The 20,135-nt window shown below is 40.6% G+C and overlaps 1 protein-coding gene across 4 annotated transcripts in view; it reads right to left on the bottom strand.

Annotated features, from left to right (window-relative positions):
• The window catches only part of pde4d (phosphodiesterase 4D, cAMP-specific), a 211,950-nt gene that overhangs the window by 152,241 nt on the left and 39,574 nt on the right, over positions 1-20,135 (bottom strand). The window contains exon 3 of one of the 4 annotated variants that reach the window (XM_085425790.1): positions 17,208-17,446. In XM_085425790.1, coding sequence (XP_085281916.1) covers positions 17,208-17,446 — 239 coding nt within the window. Of the gene's footprint in view, positions 1-7,866; positions 8,832-16,494; positions 17,158-17,207; positions 17,447-20,135 lie in introns of those variants that run through there. The other 3 variants (XM_085425792.1, XM_085425789.1, XM_085425795.1) reach the window with 3 other exon arrangements.

Raw genomic sequence — 20,135 nt, forward strand, 5'->3', positions numbered from 1 at the left:
TTTTTCCCCTGAAGTATCGAAAATAATCCTATATACTGAGCATTTTCCTGAATGTCTATATCAAGTTTATAATAACAAATCCTTTATCTATTTTATACAGAATAGTAGACGTTGGCATGTTTGGTGCAATGTGTCCTGCTTCGCAACTTTCAATTAATGCCCATGCATTTTTATAACAAACAGCTGGGAGCCACAACACTCTGCGGAGGAAGAGGTTAAAAAAGTAGGCCTAAGTATAATCCCAAACACTCGTGGAAAACAGCAGTGAAATTCAGGCATTATTCACTTCACGCTTAGACAAATAACATGACTTAGATATGGGTTGAAAGTGTATATGAGAGAAAACTGGTGGTAAGGAAAATCTCCACCTTAATTACAATTTCCTATGGTTTTATGACTATTTGGATGCATTTACATGGGCATTCACTATATTCCTTTAATTAAGCATGCATGTGACTGCATGTGTTAGGAAACCTGCTCTATATGCATGCAAAGGGCTGTCTGAGATATTTCATTATATAAGATCCTAATGCACATACTCAGCCTTCAAAGCCTTGGTAAATCACAAAGCTGATCCGAAGGGTAAACTCAATACACCTTCCATTTCTGTACGATTGAGTAGGTCGGCAAGTCACAGACAAGGGCTTAGCGTTCGTGTAATTATCAGCTCTGCCTGCCTTTCATTCTGCGACATGAAACACAGCAGAAAATCATACAGAGTGCATTTCACTCATGCCCCATTTAATTACCCAAGACACGCCATGTCTGATGCTGATCTCTGCTAATGGAAAGTTTACTACCCAGTTCCTAGTGTGTTTATTAACATGTTCTAGACATCTTCCTGGATGACAAAAGCCTTGCAGTAGATGTCTACTGTGACAATACAACAGCATGTGCAGTAAAGTTCTGTGCAAAAGTCTGGAATCGCCCCTTATTTCTTTATATTTTGTTTTCAATAAGCCAGACTTTCTTGTAATTCAAGAAAGCTTGGCCTCTGGACTCTGTTTCTCAAGGTTTTGAGAAACAGAGTGAAAACCAGGCTTTTTAATTATTTTAATCCCGGCCTTGATCATTTTCAGAAGAATGTTTTTCTTTTTATTTAAAGCTGCTTAACCCTGACCTACAAATGATTCGAGAATAAAAAAAGGCACCTAACTCAAGAAATTAACCACTCTTGTGTCTACACACAATAGACAACTTAATAAAGAACTAGTTTTAAATTATATCTTTAGCCGTCTGTATCAAAAAAAACCCCTAATTGTCACCATTTGTTTCATCGAATCTATAAAATCTGACAAGGATAACACAGTTTTACAAGTATTAATTTTTTTACACCAACAAGATGATTCTCAAAGAGCTATTAGCTGAAAACATGGTCTACAGTGTGTCCTTATAAAATCAGAGAAAGCTGGACAAGTGGGGGATAAAAGATCAAGTGACCGACATGAAAGTCATGCCCTTAAGAAACAGGACCTGAGACATGCATCTCTCGTATTTAATACTTCACCTGTTCACTGAAGTCTCATCAGAAATGTTCTCAATGGAAGGATTCGGGGAATCACAGAGAAAAGGCTGAGGTATGCCAGATTGCACAACTGGACTGAACATGATGTCTTACGAAGAGACGAGTGCAAATTTGAAATTTTTGGTTCAAATCATTCTCAGCATGTACGGAGGACATCGGGAGAGCATGACAATGATCCCGAACACCCAACTAAAGCAGTAAAAACATACCTGGAAAAACACTAATGCTAGAGCTGGGCGATAGAACGATAACGATATGTATTGCGATATAACTTTTACTCGATAGAAATTAAGCTATCGCGATAGACCTCGCCGCTCTTGTCCTCTTTTAAAAAAAAAAAAAAAAAAAAAAAAGGTCAGCCAATCCAAATTAAGTAGCGCAGAGCCGAACCAATCACAGCCGCAGCGTCACGTCGCGTGACTTGTTACGTACAGCACAAGTGCCAATCCACACGTGTGTTTGTTTGGGAAACAGCCAGCGGGTAATGGAGCCAGCGCGTAATGGAGGAAATGAGTGTGCCGACTAGAAAAATCAACCGAGCGTGACCGAAGAGAAAACAGATGATGGTTGCAATGCCGGAGAGATTGTCGAACGGAAGAGCCATAGAAGTTCCGTAGTGTGAAGGTATTTCGGCTATTTCAAGTCTGACAAAAAACAGAGTAGCGTGCACTGTAAATTGTGCCGAAAGCAAGTCTGGAAATACAATAAACTGGTGCATGCGTCACACTGTGCGCCATGTTATTGTTTCGGTGAAATGAATTTCTACAATACTGTTACTGTTAATTCTACTCTCTGCAGTGTTTAAATGCTTACATATACACACAGTTACTGTCCCTCCACACATACGACTCTGTTCTGCTTCTATGCCCCAGCTTTGTTTACTTTTTCCCACCGAGGCTTCTAGACTTCTGATTGGCCAACATTTCTGCACGGTTAGGAATCTAGCTCCACCTGCTGCTTTGGCATGTTCATAGCAGCGTTTTCCTTCATTTCTGCCTTTATGTGTGGACGGGATTATTTTTTAAAACAAAAACGGAAAATCTCCATTTTCAAAAATACCCGTGTACGTGTGGACGTAGCCTCAGTCTCTGACTGGAAGCGCTAATTCGTCATTCGGCTTTTGTCAGACTAAAGTAACTGTTAAAACTGTTTGAAAAGCTAAGCTATACAACAAGGAGAGATTGAGAATTTCCTTTTAGTTCTCAGTTTATTTGATATTGACAAAAGTTAGTCAGTTTTGTCTGTTCTTCTGTAAAACAAACTAAGATTTATTTTTAGAATTTATATTTTGTTTCTAAGTGGAATTGACAATTTAGTCTGTTTCGTTTGTTCTATTTTGAAACTTAAACGCTTTAGCGGCTGCCTTTTGTGTAGTTTGCAATATTTGCCTTTATCTATCTGAAAAAGTCTCATGTTCCTTAAGTACATCTACCCTGTTGAACTTATTATGGGAAATAAATATTTAAATAAAAACAAGCTGCTGATTATTTCACATTTTACTTGTGAGCAACGGCACATTTAAATCTTACAAATATAGTTATTTGGCTTATATCGTGATAGATATCGTTATCGCCTGAAATGAAAAAAACATATCGTGATATGAAAAAATCTCATATCGCCCAGCTCTAACTAATGCTATGAAATACTATGAGTCACGGCTTGTCCTCGCCGAGTCTGGACCTCAACATTCTTAAAGCAGTGTGGGATCATCCTGACATAGAACGGACCAACAGGAAGCAAAATACAAAGAAGAGAGTTGAATGTCCTCCAGGAAGCCCAGAGAACCACAACTGAAGACTACTTAAAAAAATCTACAAGCTTGTCTACGAGAGTCCAGGCTGAGATGAAGAATAAAGATTAACCCTATCCCAAATATTAACTTTTAATATGCTCATTAGAAATGTACAAATATACTGTTTTTACCTTATATGCTCCATTGCCATTTATATTTTTATATTTCAAATCGCTGCACCTATTCCCACTTTCCTAGCAAAATATTTAAAAAAAAATGAGGAGTGACTCAAAATTTCTGCACAATACTGTATGCCTGTGATTATGGCTGTGAGTGGTTATATATAACCACGTACCGAAAAGCAGTTCCGTCTTCACTCTCTAACACCCATGGGATCTAATGACACAGCCAGGGGGTTATGCTTCGTCGTGGCTAAAAACCTCACTGGTAATGGCATTCACAGCAGGAAGACTGGCTGGAGAAAAATCAGCGGCCTTTAAGTACAATGCAAAGGTAGAGGACAGAGATAGAGTTTCCAATCTGCCAGCCAGTGATGAAGTAACTAAATATCCAAATTAAGCACTTTTCATCCTTTCTCACTTCCCTCCTCAGATGTTTCTGTTTTGTTTTTGGGGGGGGTTTTCTTTCAGTTTTGACATTTGCTTTTCCACCCACTGAATCATCAAATCTTAAATTGTGTGATTGTACAGCAAGAAGGCACCATTATCCTCCTCTTCACTGACATCTCTAAAGATAAAGATAACCCCCCTGTAGCGTCCCCATGGCAGGGACAGGCAAGCAGCAGGAGAGGAATGGGAGAGATGCCATCTCCTCATCAAAGAATGCTCCAGATTTTAGCTGAGGTCTCACAGAAGCCCTGAGCAGCATCCAGGCCCAGCCTAGCCTAGACTGTGACACATTTGGGTGATGTCTTTTACCTTGGGGCTGATTGACCTCGCACCAAACCAGCTACTCAGGCACACGCAGCCACATCGACAGTCCTCTCACTGAAAGATTTGCTGTCTCTTTCTCTGCATAAGATTGACATCAATTGTACGTGTTGAGCAAGTAGCTGGCACTTCTTAGTAGTTTTCTACTGGGGCACTGCCGCAGAAGTTGTTTATGTCTGTCTGTTACAATCAGGAAACACGTCTTGTTTAGCTGACTCGCAGCAACAACTTGATTGCTGAATTTTCATGTGAATTTGTGTGACCTTCTGGAGCCTTGTTAATTAAAACCGTCAATCAAATAGGTAAATAATGCATGCATCACACATGAACACTATGTAGCAATAAGTGTATCTGAAGAATGAAAAGCTTTTAAGCCTGCAGGAGAAATAAGCTGTGTTTCTTGTCAAGTAGCCTAGAGAAGGTTTTATGTTCACAATGGCGGTTAAAGGCTCTAAGAGAAATCAGAGTAAATGCCAGGAGGGCAAACACACTGCTGTTTGAATGACAAAATCAAAAATGCACAATGCCAAGCAATGTTGTTTTAATGAAACTGCAGAATATGTATTTTACATGTTTGTATTTTTGTGCTCATGTGCTGTTTGGTTTCATTTAAAGCAACATTTACAGCTCAGTCACACTAGAGTAAAGAACGGGACAGCAACCGCCTTGAGACATTGCCTATAGTTGCATTGAATGTTTTTGCTGTTAGCCGACAACCCCAAGTAGTTGGGGCAACCAACAGAGATTGAGAGACTAAGCGTATAGCATCCTTGACCTCTGGGTGACCTGTTTCGATCGCCAGGTGACTGCACAGGTCACCTTGTGGGAGGCAATCTGTCTCCAACCAATCCCGGTCCGACTCGGACTGACTGCTATCACTCTCAGACAGGTTTTCAAAGGTTTGCAAACAACTGGCCACTAATTTATAAATGCAGACAGATTGCCAATGTGTTGCAATCAATCTGAGTCAATCTGCATTGGTGACTGCAACTCATCCATATTCTTCCACTTATCCCACTCAGGGTCAAAGAGGGGACAAGCGGAGAGGCAGGGTCTACTCTAGACTGGTCGCTGCTTTGTCACAGGGCTAACACAGAGAGTTGGACAACCACTTACTCTCACATTCACTCCTATACTCCGTTTGGAATCAGCAATCAACTTAACCTAACGTCTGTGGGAGGAAGCCACAGGACCCAGAAAGAATGCACACAGAAATTGTGCCAACATGGATTCAAACCCAGGACCTTGCAGTGAAGCGACAGTGCTAACCACCACCACTATCTGCGACGTGTCTCTTTACAATAGATGACTCCACTATATACAATGTAACTGCTGCAGGATGTCATTTTGCAGTTAAATCACCATCCGGCAGCAGTTACATCACTATTATTTCATTATTTCTGATTCCAATCTGACCTTGTGACAGCACTCTTAAAAATAAGTAGTTAATATGAATTTCCGTTTGATGAGAATTTATGTGTATCTGCAACAGATTTGCAGTTTTCGCCAATGTATTCAGTTAATTATTGTATTATCACAAATATTTATGTACTGATGGGAGACCAACCTCGTGTTACTGCCATTTCATCACTGTTTTGATGCAGTTGTTTGAAGATGGCAACTGACTGTGAGTGGTCTTTAAAGCAACCATTTCAAAGGCAACAAGATCTCATGTTCATTGCACACAATTATATTAGATTTGTTTGTGCTGTAATACATCAAGGCTGGTCTTCTGAGTGTTTTGTAATATATTTTGTGTCACACAATAAGCCCAACACTTGGGAAACGGTGTAATAATCCGATTATATATCTAGACTGATGTTCATCTAATGACATGTTCACTGAATGAAGGTCCCTGGGGGGGGGGCAGTTCCTGAAGACACTGAAATCAGTAATTACTAAAACATGCAACCCATTGAGCACACACAAAAATCAACAACCAATTACGTGAGCCTATTGACCAAGTGCAAATAACAGTCCAATGGGCTGCGGTGTTCAAGGGCCATTGATTTGGTTTTGTGTTAATGTTCCTGCATATGTGCTGGACTGCAATGTGCCTCTTGCGTAATTAGCCACCTGTGTGAAATTCAATTTCTTTGGGTTAATCCAATTTTAATTTTCCTTCTGAAGCAAATGTATAAGGTGCATAAACAATCTTCAAATGTGTGCATGCATTTTCTTTTGCAATTGAAATCAATATATTTTCAACATAGCATTGCACGGTTGTTTTACTAGGCCCACACACCACCACCTCTCACCACTCCCTCCTTCCTTCCCCTCTCTCACTCGCTCACTCTCTCCTTCTCTTTAGCCTCTCCTCTTTGTGACAGGAACCATTCGGCTGGCCAGACGAGCCAGTGTGCTTTCTATAGCTGACTGGTGACTGGACGCTGCAGGCGAGTATCACTCATATCTAAACCAACAATTATAAAGAAAGGAGGAGGAAAGAAGAAAAAAAAAAAGGGAAACAGCGAGCCATTTGACAGAAACTTACATCCACAGCAGTCACTTAAGCCTGAGAGCTGAGGTGACCTTCTCAGATTTCATTTCATTTGGTCTTTTTTTTCCCCTCCCTCTTTCCCAGAACATGTGAGTAATTAGAGCAGAAACATTTCCCTCACACAACCAGGCTGGCTGTCTGAGCACGGAGGTGCTTTAGTGTCTCTGTCTGTATGCAGACGAGATTCACTAAAACTATTCTTATAGCAAACATTGTTACAGTAGCTCCTCTGGATAGCGGATAGCCTGTGAAAACACAGCAGTTGTCAAGAGCACGTGTGTTGTGATTATCCATATTGTCGCATGCAGTGAGTCATTTCAGAAGATGTGGTGATCATATAGCAAAGACATTCTACTATATCTACTTTGCTTATCGAGAGCAGAGTAGTGCCAAATGCAGTCATGAACGCCGGGCTTCTTGGAGATACTAAAACTAAGTGGAGCCCATCCCTCAAGACCCCTAAACACTTAGGATACAAGGAGGTTGCATATGTGTAATATATTTAGGATACATCATATATGAATAATTCCTGTGACCTTCCTTTGGTTAAAGCCTGCCTCTGACTCCCACAAGACTCTTGTCATTCCACACAATGACAATTGTGCCAAATATAGACCACCTAATTGATATTAACAGAGAGAATGGCTTGTGACAACCAAAAGAAAAAACTCTTTCTCTTTGCATCGTTATTCTTGCTTTTCTTCTCTCCAGTATGACACATCTTTCTGACCCAAATGAAGCAGCTATGCGTAATCTTCCGTACTCTCTGTTATTAAAGCATATTTAAAAAGATACAAGTTATGGGATGAGGTGGTTTTATAATTGCCAAAGAGGGTTTATACCGATAAGACTGTGTCCGTTGTTTCTTTTTAACCCTTTAGCGCTGCACGGCATATAGCATATAGTTTATTCACCATCTTCTTCCTCGTTACAGCGCAGTAAATGTTTGGGACCTTATGTTACAAAAAAAAGTGATGTAAAACAGAGGTCGAGCACCGTGTAAGCAGAAAGATGTACTGTAACCTTCTCAAAGTTAGGACTAAATAAGAACCGAAACACTTCTTCGCTCAGTCAGCCACACAACGCCCATCTTCATCGAGGGGGAATTAAAAGGAAACAAGCCGAGGATAAGCAGTTTCCTTTTATATTTTGTCCTTACCGTCGAAGACCTTGAAAGGACGACGGCCACGACATCCTTGATTTCTTCAGCCCGGGTCGGTGCCCCGTGTCCACTGCGTAAGTCCGGTCCATGTTCCTCGGTTTGAGGTATCTCTCGGTGTCCGAAAAGCCTCTTTGTCTTACACGGTCGTTCTTGCGCACTACCAGCGCGTGGTGGAGCGGAGAGAGCGCTGCCTGATTCTGCTGCCTCCACAGATGTTTGGGCGCCTTTGCACTCACGCCGGTTCCGCCGCCAGCGACCAGAGGCGCCGTCCCCACTTTGCCACAGGCGGGATCCATCCTCCTCCCCACGCTGGTTATAAAATTGTTTTTTAAAAACTAAATCTACACTTTGGGAGCATTTAAGTTGAATGAGTCAGGAAAGCTTACAGGAGGTTGACTAACAGCTGCGAGTTCAGGTGTTTTTTTGTTTTTTTTTTTGTTTTTTTTTAATAAAACAAAATCAAATAATACAAGCAAGTAGACAACTTTGTTGTTTTGTTTTGCTTTTTTAGCTACCCGGGTGCTTCACGTCCAGTTTTTGATTTTTAGCTCACGTAATGAGCTTAACTCCATCAACTTTATCGCTGACACCATGCGCAAACACACTGAAGCAGTGAGATAAAAACGAATCCATTTACGCATCACGAGGAAGACCTTTAAACTGCAGTTTTGGGGATGTATCCCTGAGTAAAGCTACGAGAAAGAACTCTCAGGTCAGTCTGGTTTCCAAGTGCTCCCCACTTCCTCCGCACACGCCCATTTCTGCAAGGTGCTTGTATTGCTGCGGCAGTGCGAGATGTTCAGCACAGGATGGTCCAAACGGACGGATGGTCTCCCCAAATGATGCAAACTTGTGCAAAACCAGTTCAAGGTAACTTGGCGCAGAGTTATGCGTAAAAGCATCCGGACTTGACAACACTGTCTCCCGTCTTCATGTCCCCTGCAGGAAAAAAGCGGCGACAGGATATAGGGAACAGGATAATACATTAAACATGAGGGACCCACCCAAAGTACCTCCCCTAAAAACCTCCATGATTGGAAAAAAAAAAGAAAGAAAATCAGGGGGTGGGATTGTGCAGAGCCGCTATATCATATAATACCACTGAACCAGTTTTATGACACAATAGTCCAAATGAGATTTAGGTTTAACACACACACACACACACAAACACACACACACACACACACACACACACACACACACACACACACACACACACACACACACACACACACACACACACAGAAACAGTTTTTGTGGAGATGCACTGGATGGAATGAGAAAATGAGAAGCATTTTTATAGCAGCTGACATTAAACACACTGCAGGTAAAACAAGTTCACCTTCACACTAATTAATGAAACCATTCCTGTGATGTCCACAGGGTACAGGGGAGCGCAAACATCCAGCCACCTTGTTAAATCCCCCCCGACTCTCTTCTGTTTGTCTTCATTTTCAGGGAAAGGGGGACTATCAGGGAAGAGTTCTTTATTTCCTTCCTCTCCTCACACTTCCCTTGCAGCTCAAGCCCATTACTCAAGAAAATAACAGCGTGGGGATTGTCATCTCTCCAGTCTTAAGCGTAAAAACGTAATCTGAGAAACGAGGGGAGAGAAGACTGAAGTGGCGAGTAAGAGTATTGGTAGCAGGACAGAGGAGAGAGAATAAAGAGCACATGCCTGCCATGTATGCATACACAAGAAGCTCATGTGCTTGCTTTGTACGCGTCCAAGTTTACCTACTTAAGCCAACCAAACACCCTACAACAACATGCACGGCAGAACCAAATACTCTACATACACTCTAAGAACTGACCTGAAACTTAAACCACAGGCTATAGCCATTTCATTTACTTTCCATTGCTTTGTTGCTAAACAGGGTCATATAAGAGTATCCCAACATGCATTTGGGGTCACCTTAAAGAAACACAATACCGACTAATATTAGCAAACCCTCTATAAAATGTTTCCCACTAATGTTGCAAACAGCTAACATCTGTTGACGCATAAATCTGTCAGTAGCCAGCACAGCCATGTGTAATCTTCTGCATGCTCTGTTATTAAAAATATTAAAAAGCTACAAGTTATAGGGCGGGGTGGTTTTAATTGTGAAAAGAGGGATTATACACAATGCTCTAATGCTGATAACACTGTACCCTCGATTTCGTCTTCTTTTTTTTAACCCTTTAGCTCCGAACTGCTCATAGCAACACAAAACCTTTGGTCGATATAATGAAAATACTGACACAGCAGAACATTTTAAAGTCAACTGAATCAATGTTTATCCCAGCTGTCACTCTTGAAACATCTGTGACATTAACTGGCCGCCTGCTTGACCTCCTTCATGAATGTTTGATGGACATTGTTTTTGGATGTTTTAGCAAAGTGGATCTTGTTCAGAAGAATTTTTGTATATTATTCTTTTATTTGTAAGATTGTTTTTAAAGTAGCACAATGGATGAGTCAGACACACAAAGGTTTATTATAATGCTTAAAAGAGAAAAGCAGACAGGTAATTGTTATGCACTGTGACACATTTGGCACAAATTTGTTTTTGTATTAATAAAAAAACTGTCTTCCATTAATATTAGTATATGAATCGAATGCTGCATGGCAATGGGTTTGTACTGAAATGTCCCTAACAAGAGAAATATGATTTCTTTTTCTTTTTACTGGTTTGCAAGCTAGGGTCTGATTGAGTGACAATTAGATGTGGAAACAATGTCCCCCTCTGGCCATCCACCTCAATAACCACACTGCGCCATTTCTGGCACAGGATACATATATAAGATATTTAAACACAGGTCACGAGTGTTTAAATATCTTATATATGTTTTTATATATACAGTGCTCAAAAATAAAGAAATAAAATGACATGTTCTTGGACAAATGTTAGTGGGCTGTGAGTACAGGCCTTAATTCCACCTTCTTTGTTCTATTTCTGACAGTTTAGTCAGAAACACGCACGAGTAGTCCGCTGGAGGTCATTTTTCTAGAGCTCTGGTAGCTCCTTCTGTTTCTCCTCCTGCTGCTGGGTTGAACCCTTCTATAACCCTGCTCAGCTCTCCTCATATAAGAGCCTGTCTCATAGTATCACAGTATCTCCTCCACACTCTTGAGACTGTGGTTGGACAGCGACCCTCTTTAAGATCGCAAGCGTGGGTGTGCCCTCCGGAAGGTGAGAGATGGACTACCTGTGCAACCTGAATGGGCTGCATGGACCATCTCATGCTACTGGCAGTTAAAAGGACATGACAAAAAGCAAAACTGGAGAAGAAAATACTCAATTTTTGAGGGCTATGTTGTGGTTGTCTCGGCAGTGTACCTGTTCACCTGCTTGGATTTCCACCAAAAGCAGGTGAAAGTAGTTTTTATCTCTGAAGTTTAACTGACTGTCTGGTATACTGCGTTCCCTTCATTTTTTAGAGCACATTTAGAATCCTTAGATTGTTTCACGTGTCACGCCAATTTCCCCCCAATATGTGTTTCTTTTCTGTTCGTGCTGAATTAAAACGCTAGGAGATAATGGGAACGGGATAAGTATAGTGCGGTCAGTAATTAGTGATTACACCTGATTGCTCCAATACTGATCTTATTAGTACTGGAGGATTCTATCAGACACACTTTGCTGATTTACATTAAGTCGTATTTTTAATCATGACATGGTTATCTAAGCTTCCTGTAATAACTATATTTGGCGCTAGCCTAAAAAATATTTGCATTTAAATGTTTTTTTTGGGGGGGGGGAAAGTAAGTCAAGTTGCAGGCTTATGTTTCCTCACATACAGGAGAATGAACTCAATCAGTTCCTCGCAGTGAGCTGTACAGACTTTTAATGAAGAAAGAAAAAAACAGAACTGCTATTGGATTGTTATCAAGGGAGAGAAAGTGGAATCTCTAGCCTGTATCTATAACGTGTGTGTGTGTATAAAATGAAAAATAAATAAGTGTTTATTTCCAGCTGATCTCTCACATAACACTCCAGAGATGACATTTTAGTGTCTGGAAAATCAATAGAGTGGTAGCTGATTTGATCCAGTATTGAGTTAATATCCAGCGCTGATCTTGTTGCGCTGTTCTCAGTTAATGTCTTTTAAGACACTTTCTTTCTCATATTAATAAGTTAATTAATACCTGTTAGCTGGTGTTGAGCTCTTTTGTTGATTTGCTCCTAACATGTTGGGCTCATGTGCAAAAGAAATCCATGCACACTAATTTGTATTTAATGTAAACTGTATACAAAAGATGGGCCGAGCTGCTGCAAAATAACACACAGATGCCTGACAATCAGGGCAAAGTAGCAGCTGAATAAAATTCTCACTGAGCCGTTCTTGGTAAGTTTGTTAATACAATCAGCCACACACGTGAAGCCATATTATTGGTCAGATGACTCAACTGAAATGCTTCAATAGGCACCAAACATGACAAAAAGTGAGAATCAAGAGCTCAGGTTCCTTTCTTCCTCTTCTTCGTCTTTCAACTCCTTCCTTTAGGGGATCATCTGTCTTCAGCTCAACCGAACCCTAGCATCCTCCTCTCTCACATCAACCCTTTAAATGTCCTCCTTCGATACATCCGTGAATCTCTTCTGTGGTCTTTCTCTTTTCTCCTGACTGAGAGCTCCACATTCAGCACCCCCAACAAAAATTTTAGCTCCTTCTACTCTGCCTCCACCTCGTCCCCCAGTCTTTTTGTTAGCATCACAGACACCAAACCATCATTTAAAGCTTCCCCTTCACTCTTTCTGCTATCCTTTTGTTATAAATCACCCCTCTGGACCCTGCACCAAGGTCTTCACCTGTTTTGTGCACTGTCCAGTGCTTCGGATGTTTGACCCCAGGTATTTAAACTCATCTAACTTCATTATCTTTACTCCTTGGACAAAAACTCCAGTTCCAGCCACTGGAAGTAGTAGAAGTGACACATCAGACAGCGATGGTCTAAAGCCCCCTGTAGCAGTATCCACCTGTCAGTCAAAGTGGTGATAAACGGATTGGTATTTGGCACTTTTCCTCTCTGATTGAGCACAAAAACCTCACTCAGCCAATCACACACACATTCACACTTTATTCTATGCCTAAAGCACCTTGTATAAAATGTAAGCACACACTCACAGTCCAATGAATACATCAGGAGAAATTCAGTATTTTGCTCAAGGATACCTAGTAGACGGACCCACTGTATCTTGTTAGCTGAGCTATTCAAAAAAACCAAAAACACCCTGTATATTTGTGATGAAGATAACAAAGTCCAACGGGTCTATGATTCATTTTTGGAGGATGCATGAAGTAGCCCAGTTCAAGGAATTGCAGCTTTTGGCGCTTCTGTGGCAGCTTCATTTTTCAGCTCTGGAGATTGTTGGCTGTTATTTAAACTGAGCAGGTTTTCATCCACTATTTTCCACTGTTACATTATTTATAATATCAGCAAATCAGCTTCTCTTGGGATATTACAATAAGCGTGTGTTTATATATTGTAAGGCTTTGGGGGGAACTCAGATTTTTTAGCTGTTATGCAGCGGGTAAATGCTGGTGGTCGTAGAAGAGAAGCAAAGAGAAAAACACTGAAACGGTTTCATGCATCATTCTTTTATATTAATTATGTGAGGGCATCTAATGGAAAGACAGCGCACCACTTTTTGACCATTTCATTAATGCTGAAGACAGTCTCATTTGGCAGCATACAAAGTTAATGTCACTGAATTTTACTAAAACACCGCAGTTGGAGCATTTAAAATGGCACGCTTTCAACCCTAATGCTTCCCCACTGTATATTTCTTCCACGCTGCTGTGCTGAATTATGAATGAACGGAGCTCGAAGCAACGTTAAGACATATGACCTTTGTTAAAACTCATCCCAGCATCCATTTCCTCCCTAAGCCTCTTTTTTTTGTCTTTAATTGATCATTCTATGTTCAGTTATGAAAGGAGTCAAATTTACTGGATATGGGTTTAAAATAATGGATTGTGATTTTGAGTCTGTCAAAGCTGAGTGACAATTAATCTTAAAAAATAATCAGTAACATAATCGAAATGTTGACAAGCGTATAATATATTACACCACAAAACACTGATCTAACATGTAGCAGTATTTTTGGTACTGCTGGCAGATTAATTTAGAGAAAGATGACAAAAAAATGTTCCCCCTTTCATGTTCTCCTTAAGAAAAGGCTCATTGGGGCAGAGAGAAGTCAATACAGCTACGTGAAGTAGAAAAGGAGATGACAAGCCCCCTCCTGTCTTTGTCTTCTTAAAATAATCTCTCAAACCACCTTTAAAAATACCAAATCCCTGTCTCGCAAATGCAGCACGCTTTTTAAAGAGTGGTCAGCAGCCCACACTTGGGAACAGTCTGCCCTTTTGTGAAGTTCAAATAAAAGGGATTTGACACTTTTTGGCATTATCACAGTGACATAATAAATTATTCAGTATTGACTATGTTTCTGTATTATGGGTAGCAGTTTCTGCTGCTTATACAGTGCAGCTGACAATGTGTGACACATCAAGCTGCAGACGACACCGCCAGAAACAAAGACACAAATACACTGTATTTCCTAAAATGAAGATGCTCTTGACGTGTAACAGCAATTTTGAAGACAAAGAAAGCCTTTCAGCGCTATTGTGAATCAGAGTTGCCTTGAAAATTGCTCTGCCTGCCTGAAAATGTAATTTAGACACAACTGAGTGTCATCAGCTTCTCACGCTTCCTTACAAAAGAAGTCTACAAGTCAGCGGCACTGTCTTCTTGCTAAAGTGTGTTCACAGCACCCTATAACAAATTCCTCAATCTTAGGCTTAATAAGAGCTGCTCATTTCTCTGTCGGTTGTTCGTCGTTTGGAGTCAAACTTGCCAAAGAGAGAAAGGGAAAAGGACAAATCAGCGGCACCAAGGGGAAAATCAGAGAAGGCCGATCCATTTACTTTCACATCTGGCACAGGATGAGCCAGCGAACAATGTTATGCAGGTAGCACAATGTGTGTGTGAAATACCGAGCTTCGTGAAGCATGCCAAGGCGATCAAAAATGAGTCAGAGGGGTGTCACTTTCCCCTTGGGTTGATGAGTAGATTTGTCACGTTTCTAAGTGCGATACTAACCCAAGACAATGGGGATTTTCCACTGACAGATAGGTTTGACCACTGAAATTATATGCTTCTTCAAACTGCCTGAATATATTTCCTTTTCTGAGTTAAATTATGACTTCCCACTAGACCACTGGCTCTGATACAGAATGCTGTTTGGTACATTGTTCCTCTCTCCCCTCAGAGCAAGCTGGTTGGAGGCTTGGTGTTTGTCTGTGCCAAACCTCATTTCATCTGAGGCGCTCATTCTCCAACATTCTCCGGAGAGGCTGCGATTCTTTTCTTAGTTGTGGTGCAATCTTGTTTTCCAATCATGGAGAGGCTGCGAGGCTACACTACAGACTGTACAATATGTTACAGAACGGAGGATAAAAATAAACGCCACCTAAAAGGACTCGGCGCACTACACAACAGATCAATCAAATCCACAGTTCAGTCCCTGATTTTAACTTGTTTAGCATGTTTCACATGGTAAATTACATTCACTCTTTTAAGATTAGTGAGTGTCGGTGCTGACAAACAGAACTCTGTTAGACCTCTACATCTGATGAGTCACATTCTTAACAGCATGTAGCCGACAGGAATGATTTAAATGCATGTTATTTATCCACTAAACAACAAGCACACTCTGCACTGCTGTCAAATCATGCTGTATTTGATTTCTTACCTTTCTGATTGTTTCTATTCATTTCGCCACGCCATGAAACTCAACTTAAAGACACCTTAAAGCTGTCAGAAGCAGGTAATCTATCACAATAAAGAGCTGTATTCATATCTTTAGTTTTTGCATTATCATAGTTATCATATTATCTAGTTAGGCTAAAATAATGTGACTGATCTGAAAGCTCATATTGTTGCTATGTTTAGTATACACGGGCATCTACAAAGTGAGAGTTGGCTGTCCAATGACAACCTTTTTCACTTTGATTGATGAACAAACCTCACTGCCAGCAGCTATTTTTAGCTACTTTTGTTCTCTGGGTTCTTTGCCTACATTATATGAGTCCTGTTTCACAGGAAGGACTTTAACTATGTCTGTCATTTGATTCTAAAATACAATAAAATGCTGCTGTATGGTGGCTCAGTGGTTAGCAGTAACAGTAAGAAGATCCCGGGTTCAAAGCATCATCTGGCTGAGGCCTTTTCTGTGTGGAGTTTACATGGTCTCCACATGTCTGTGTGGCTTCCTCCCACAGTCCAAAGACAAGGAGCACCCACATGTACTTAGTGGGTTAGGTTAACTGGTGATTCTAAATTACCCAAAGGTGTCAATGATTGTCTGTCTCTGCGCTAGTGCTATGTGCCCTGCATCTTTCCCTGTGGTAGCTGGGACAGGCTACTCCCTCCTCGTGACCTTCAGTTGGAGAATAGATGGACTATTTTGCAAATAGTAGCTTGACGATTTCAGGGAATAGTTGGATCTCTGTATAAAACACACTAGAATCTCAAAATGTCTCGCCATCATTCGTTGCCGTAACGACAGCATACACTTAAGCTGGCGTGAACTCAGTGGCGGCGCAAAAATTTGATTGCCTGTGTTCACCCACCATGATTTAACAATATTCCAAAGATTTTCCTCTTGGTTTTTCTCAGCCTTCAAGAGTCCCCACAAAAGTTCAGCTGGGTTGAGGTTGGGTGAGGAGTCGTCTTTGATCTTTGTGTCCTCGATGTGCAGAATATGAATCCTTCTCTGAAAAGATTTGTCTGACGGCTGAAGTGGTGCCATAAGCTCAGCCTGGGTAGACTTAGCTCATTGCAGGTGTACAACTCCAGAGAAGTGAAAACATCATCAGACTTGTAAATAACAAACGCTTTATTTAATCAGTAAATAGTCATCTGTGAAATGTTGGTATTTCTTCACCTACCTGAAGAATTTGAGGTTATAAGGCAGCGAGACTGCTGCTTGTCTTCTTTTGACAGCCCTTGTACTGACTCAGGTAATGTCTATGAGTGGGCAAAAACTTGTATGTACCTGCTGAAACCTGTTTTTGGCTTGTAGTGACAACTAAACATCTGATGCTACATGTGCATTTCTTTAGAGGTAAATATAGTTCCCTTAACTCACGGCATAAAGCTGTCAAGTTCCTAACTGAAGTATGAGTATTTTTCCAGGAACAGACTTTTAAGCATGAGTATTTAACGATCAGAGCTCAGCCACCAGTAAAGTTTGAACACATTTTCAAACTGTATGTAAAATGAAGTTACCTGGAGGACTTAAAAAAACACTTTTAAGAAAAGCAGCACACCCACATCGTCCTACCTGCTGGTATCAGCCGCGGTTATAGCAATGAGTGGCGGTGTGCGCAGTGGCAGTGTTGTGGGCCGTGGTGGGACTGTCACTGTGTCCGGCTCCGGCTTGCGATCACAGTAGTACTGCTCTGCCTGTCGAAAGGCTAAAGGGGGCAACTGGACTGTCCTGCAGGAAAGCCTCCGCACCATGAAGGGCTCCATGCAGGTGACTGGCCCCGGCTCTGGGGAGTCGGACGAGTCATCGGACACCTGGAGGGGGATGATAGAAAAGCAGGTAAATTGAAAATGCCTCACAGATAACAGATTTCATCCTAACGAGGGTGAAACATAATATGAAAAAAGAGGGAAAAGCAGGATCAGAAAGAAAGGGAAGACAGAGACTGAACTCCTGGTAGCAGCTTGGAGTAAAATGGCAGTCAGGTGGTTTTGGTAAATACAGAATCCCTCGTTCTTTCCTTTACTTAAGGCGTGCAGTGTTTGGTTGGTAGTTATGTCCATCAAAGGGCATAAAAACCAATGTACTGTGTGTTTTAGGCTTCTGATGCTTCTCTTAGCACAATTTTGCCTTGTGCTCAAAGCCAAAGATTACTCCTGTCCAGAAAAGTCCATTAAAAGACATCTTGCTCTCTCAGCCTTCAATATGTGGCCAGACCATTCATCCAGCACCACTGGTACAAGCTTTCACTTGACTGTTTATTGATGAAAAGCACAATCTGATAAAAAAAAAAAAAAAAAACAACGAAAAGAAAATCGGGCTTTTCTTGAGATCTACGGCATCCTTAACTCTGACTTTTAAAAAATCTAATTTTATTAAGTACACTTTGCTAAACCTAAAGCAGTATAATACAACTGTCCTGCAATAGATCCTAATCCCTGACAGAGAGAGGGTGGGCAAAAATGATCAAATTTCCAGTCAGGATAACGTAATATCCAACAAACTACAGCCTCTAAAATGATCATAAAGTTGAATCATCAACTTTTAGCAGTTTTTATAAAAACTGATTACACTGATTTTTTTACAAGTCTCTCAGACGCCATAGCTTTTAAAAAGTTCAGTTCAGTTTTATTCATTTTGTGTTCATTTGTAGTCTTCTCTCAGGGCAATTTACATTACTTGCTTACTTTCTCACAATATCATAAAGACTCAAACTCTCTTTTAACAGGAAAAAAACCCCTTTGAAAATCAGACTTAACCTTTCAGGCCGGGCTGAGGGACAAAGAAAAGAACATTTTAAAAGAGGAAAAGCGGCTGCCATAACAAAGGTGTCCCCAGTAGACCTGCCACTCCACACTGCCCATGTAAATAGGGAGAACATATCTTGGTACTCCTTGTTAGATTTTCCATGTGGATAAAATGCTAACTAGCTGCGCTTTAAAGTTAAAGCATGTTTATTGAAGGGTAGTGTTTACATTTGTACAAACAGTAGTTTTATAATTAAAGGGAAAGTGCAGGTGTATTAATGGTTGCTTGACTAACTTAGGGGAGGTTCTGCTTTTGTGTGTGCTTCTCACAGTCATGGCTCACTCAAAACGCTAACAGAAGTGAGCTTTCAGAAATTCCATCAGTGCTTTTTCAACTGTGACAAGTGTGAAAAAAGATCCCTAGGTCATTTGTGAAAGGCATTTCTCAGGTCACCTTTTTTTATCTTTTTCACTTCAAGACACAATACGTGACTCGTTCAGGGGCCCAGTGATGGGCTATTTCTCAAGAAGTGATGGCAAAACAGATATACAATGGCTTGCAAAAGTAATCAGCCCCCTTGAACTTTTCCTCATTTTGTCACATTACAGCTACAAATCTTATTGGAATTCCACATGAAAGACCGATACAAAGTGGTGTACACGTGAGAAGTGGAACGAAAATCATACATGATTCCAAACATTTTTTACACATAAATAACTGCAAAGTGGGGTGTGCGTAATTATTCAGCCCCCTTTGGTCCAAGTGCAGTCAGTTGCCCATAAACATTGCCTGATGAGTACTAATGACTAAACAGTGCACCTGTGTGTAATCTAATTTATAGATTTATATTTTTTATTGGAGGGTTAAATATCTCCCGTGAGTCTGCGTAAACTAGCCTGTGGATATTTGGACCAAATTCCTCAGAATCTATCAAAATTAACACCGCAACCTGCAGTCCAATTTGTTTAGTTAAATAGTGCTCACTTTCTACTGTGATGCAGGTGAGTGACCCCCTGTTACACACAAACTAGCACTCATCGGTCGGGTGTCTGTTTTCATATAACACTTCTGTGTTCTGCGTAAAAAAAAGAAGTATACATTTGAATGCATCTTGATGATTAATTTATCCACCGCGAACTTGTGAAAATTGTTTTCTTAGTTCAGTATTAAACATAACAGAGGTGAAAAAAAATAATTGCTTTCTCTGAAACCTAAAAAAAAAACAACCATGATTGTAGGTTATAATTACAAAAAATCTAACAAAAATCAAGATTGATTAAATACAATGAAACACAATTTCTGAAGGGCAATCTGTTGGATTTAACAAATGTTCAAATAGGAAGTTGCTCGCTTAAGAAATAGAGGAAGCTCAAAGTGAAAATGACATAGCACATGGGGTCAAGACAGAAGGGAAAAAAACTGATAAGAAGTTCAGCAGGGGGGCAAGAGCTATCTGAAAGACTGTGTGTGTCTGTGGTGACACAAAGTGAGAAGGGACAGAAAGTCATTTACAGCAGCAAGCTAACCTGGAGGAAACACATCAGGTGGTCAATGTGCCATTAAGGAGTTACCAGAAAAGTTGATTCTACTGCTTTGATGGCAGCAGCAGAGCCTCTGTTTTAAAAACAGAACTGTTTTAAGCAAGCTTTCCTGCATTAGAGCCCATTTTCTCAACAAATCATGCAAATTCCTTTTTTAAATAATATTACTATCAATTTTGGGTGGCACAGCTGCAGCGGTTAGCACCATCATTGG

Source organism: Rhamphochromis longiceps, linkage group LG12 (assembly GCF_057381845.1).
Source record: "Rhamphochromis longiceps isolate RC_006_pf linkage group LG12, R_longiceps_female_GT1.1, whole genome shotgun sequence".
In the NCBI taxonomy this organism is placed as follows: Eukaryota; Metazoa; Chordata; class Actinopteri; order Cichliformes; family Cichlidae; genus Rhamphochromis; species Rhamphochromis longiceps.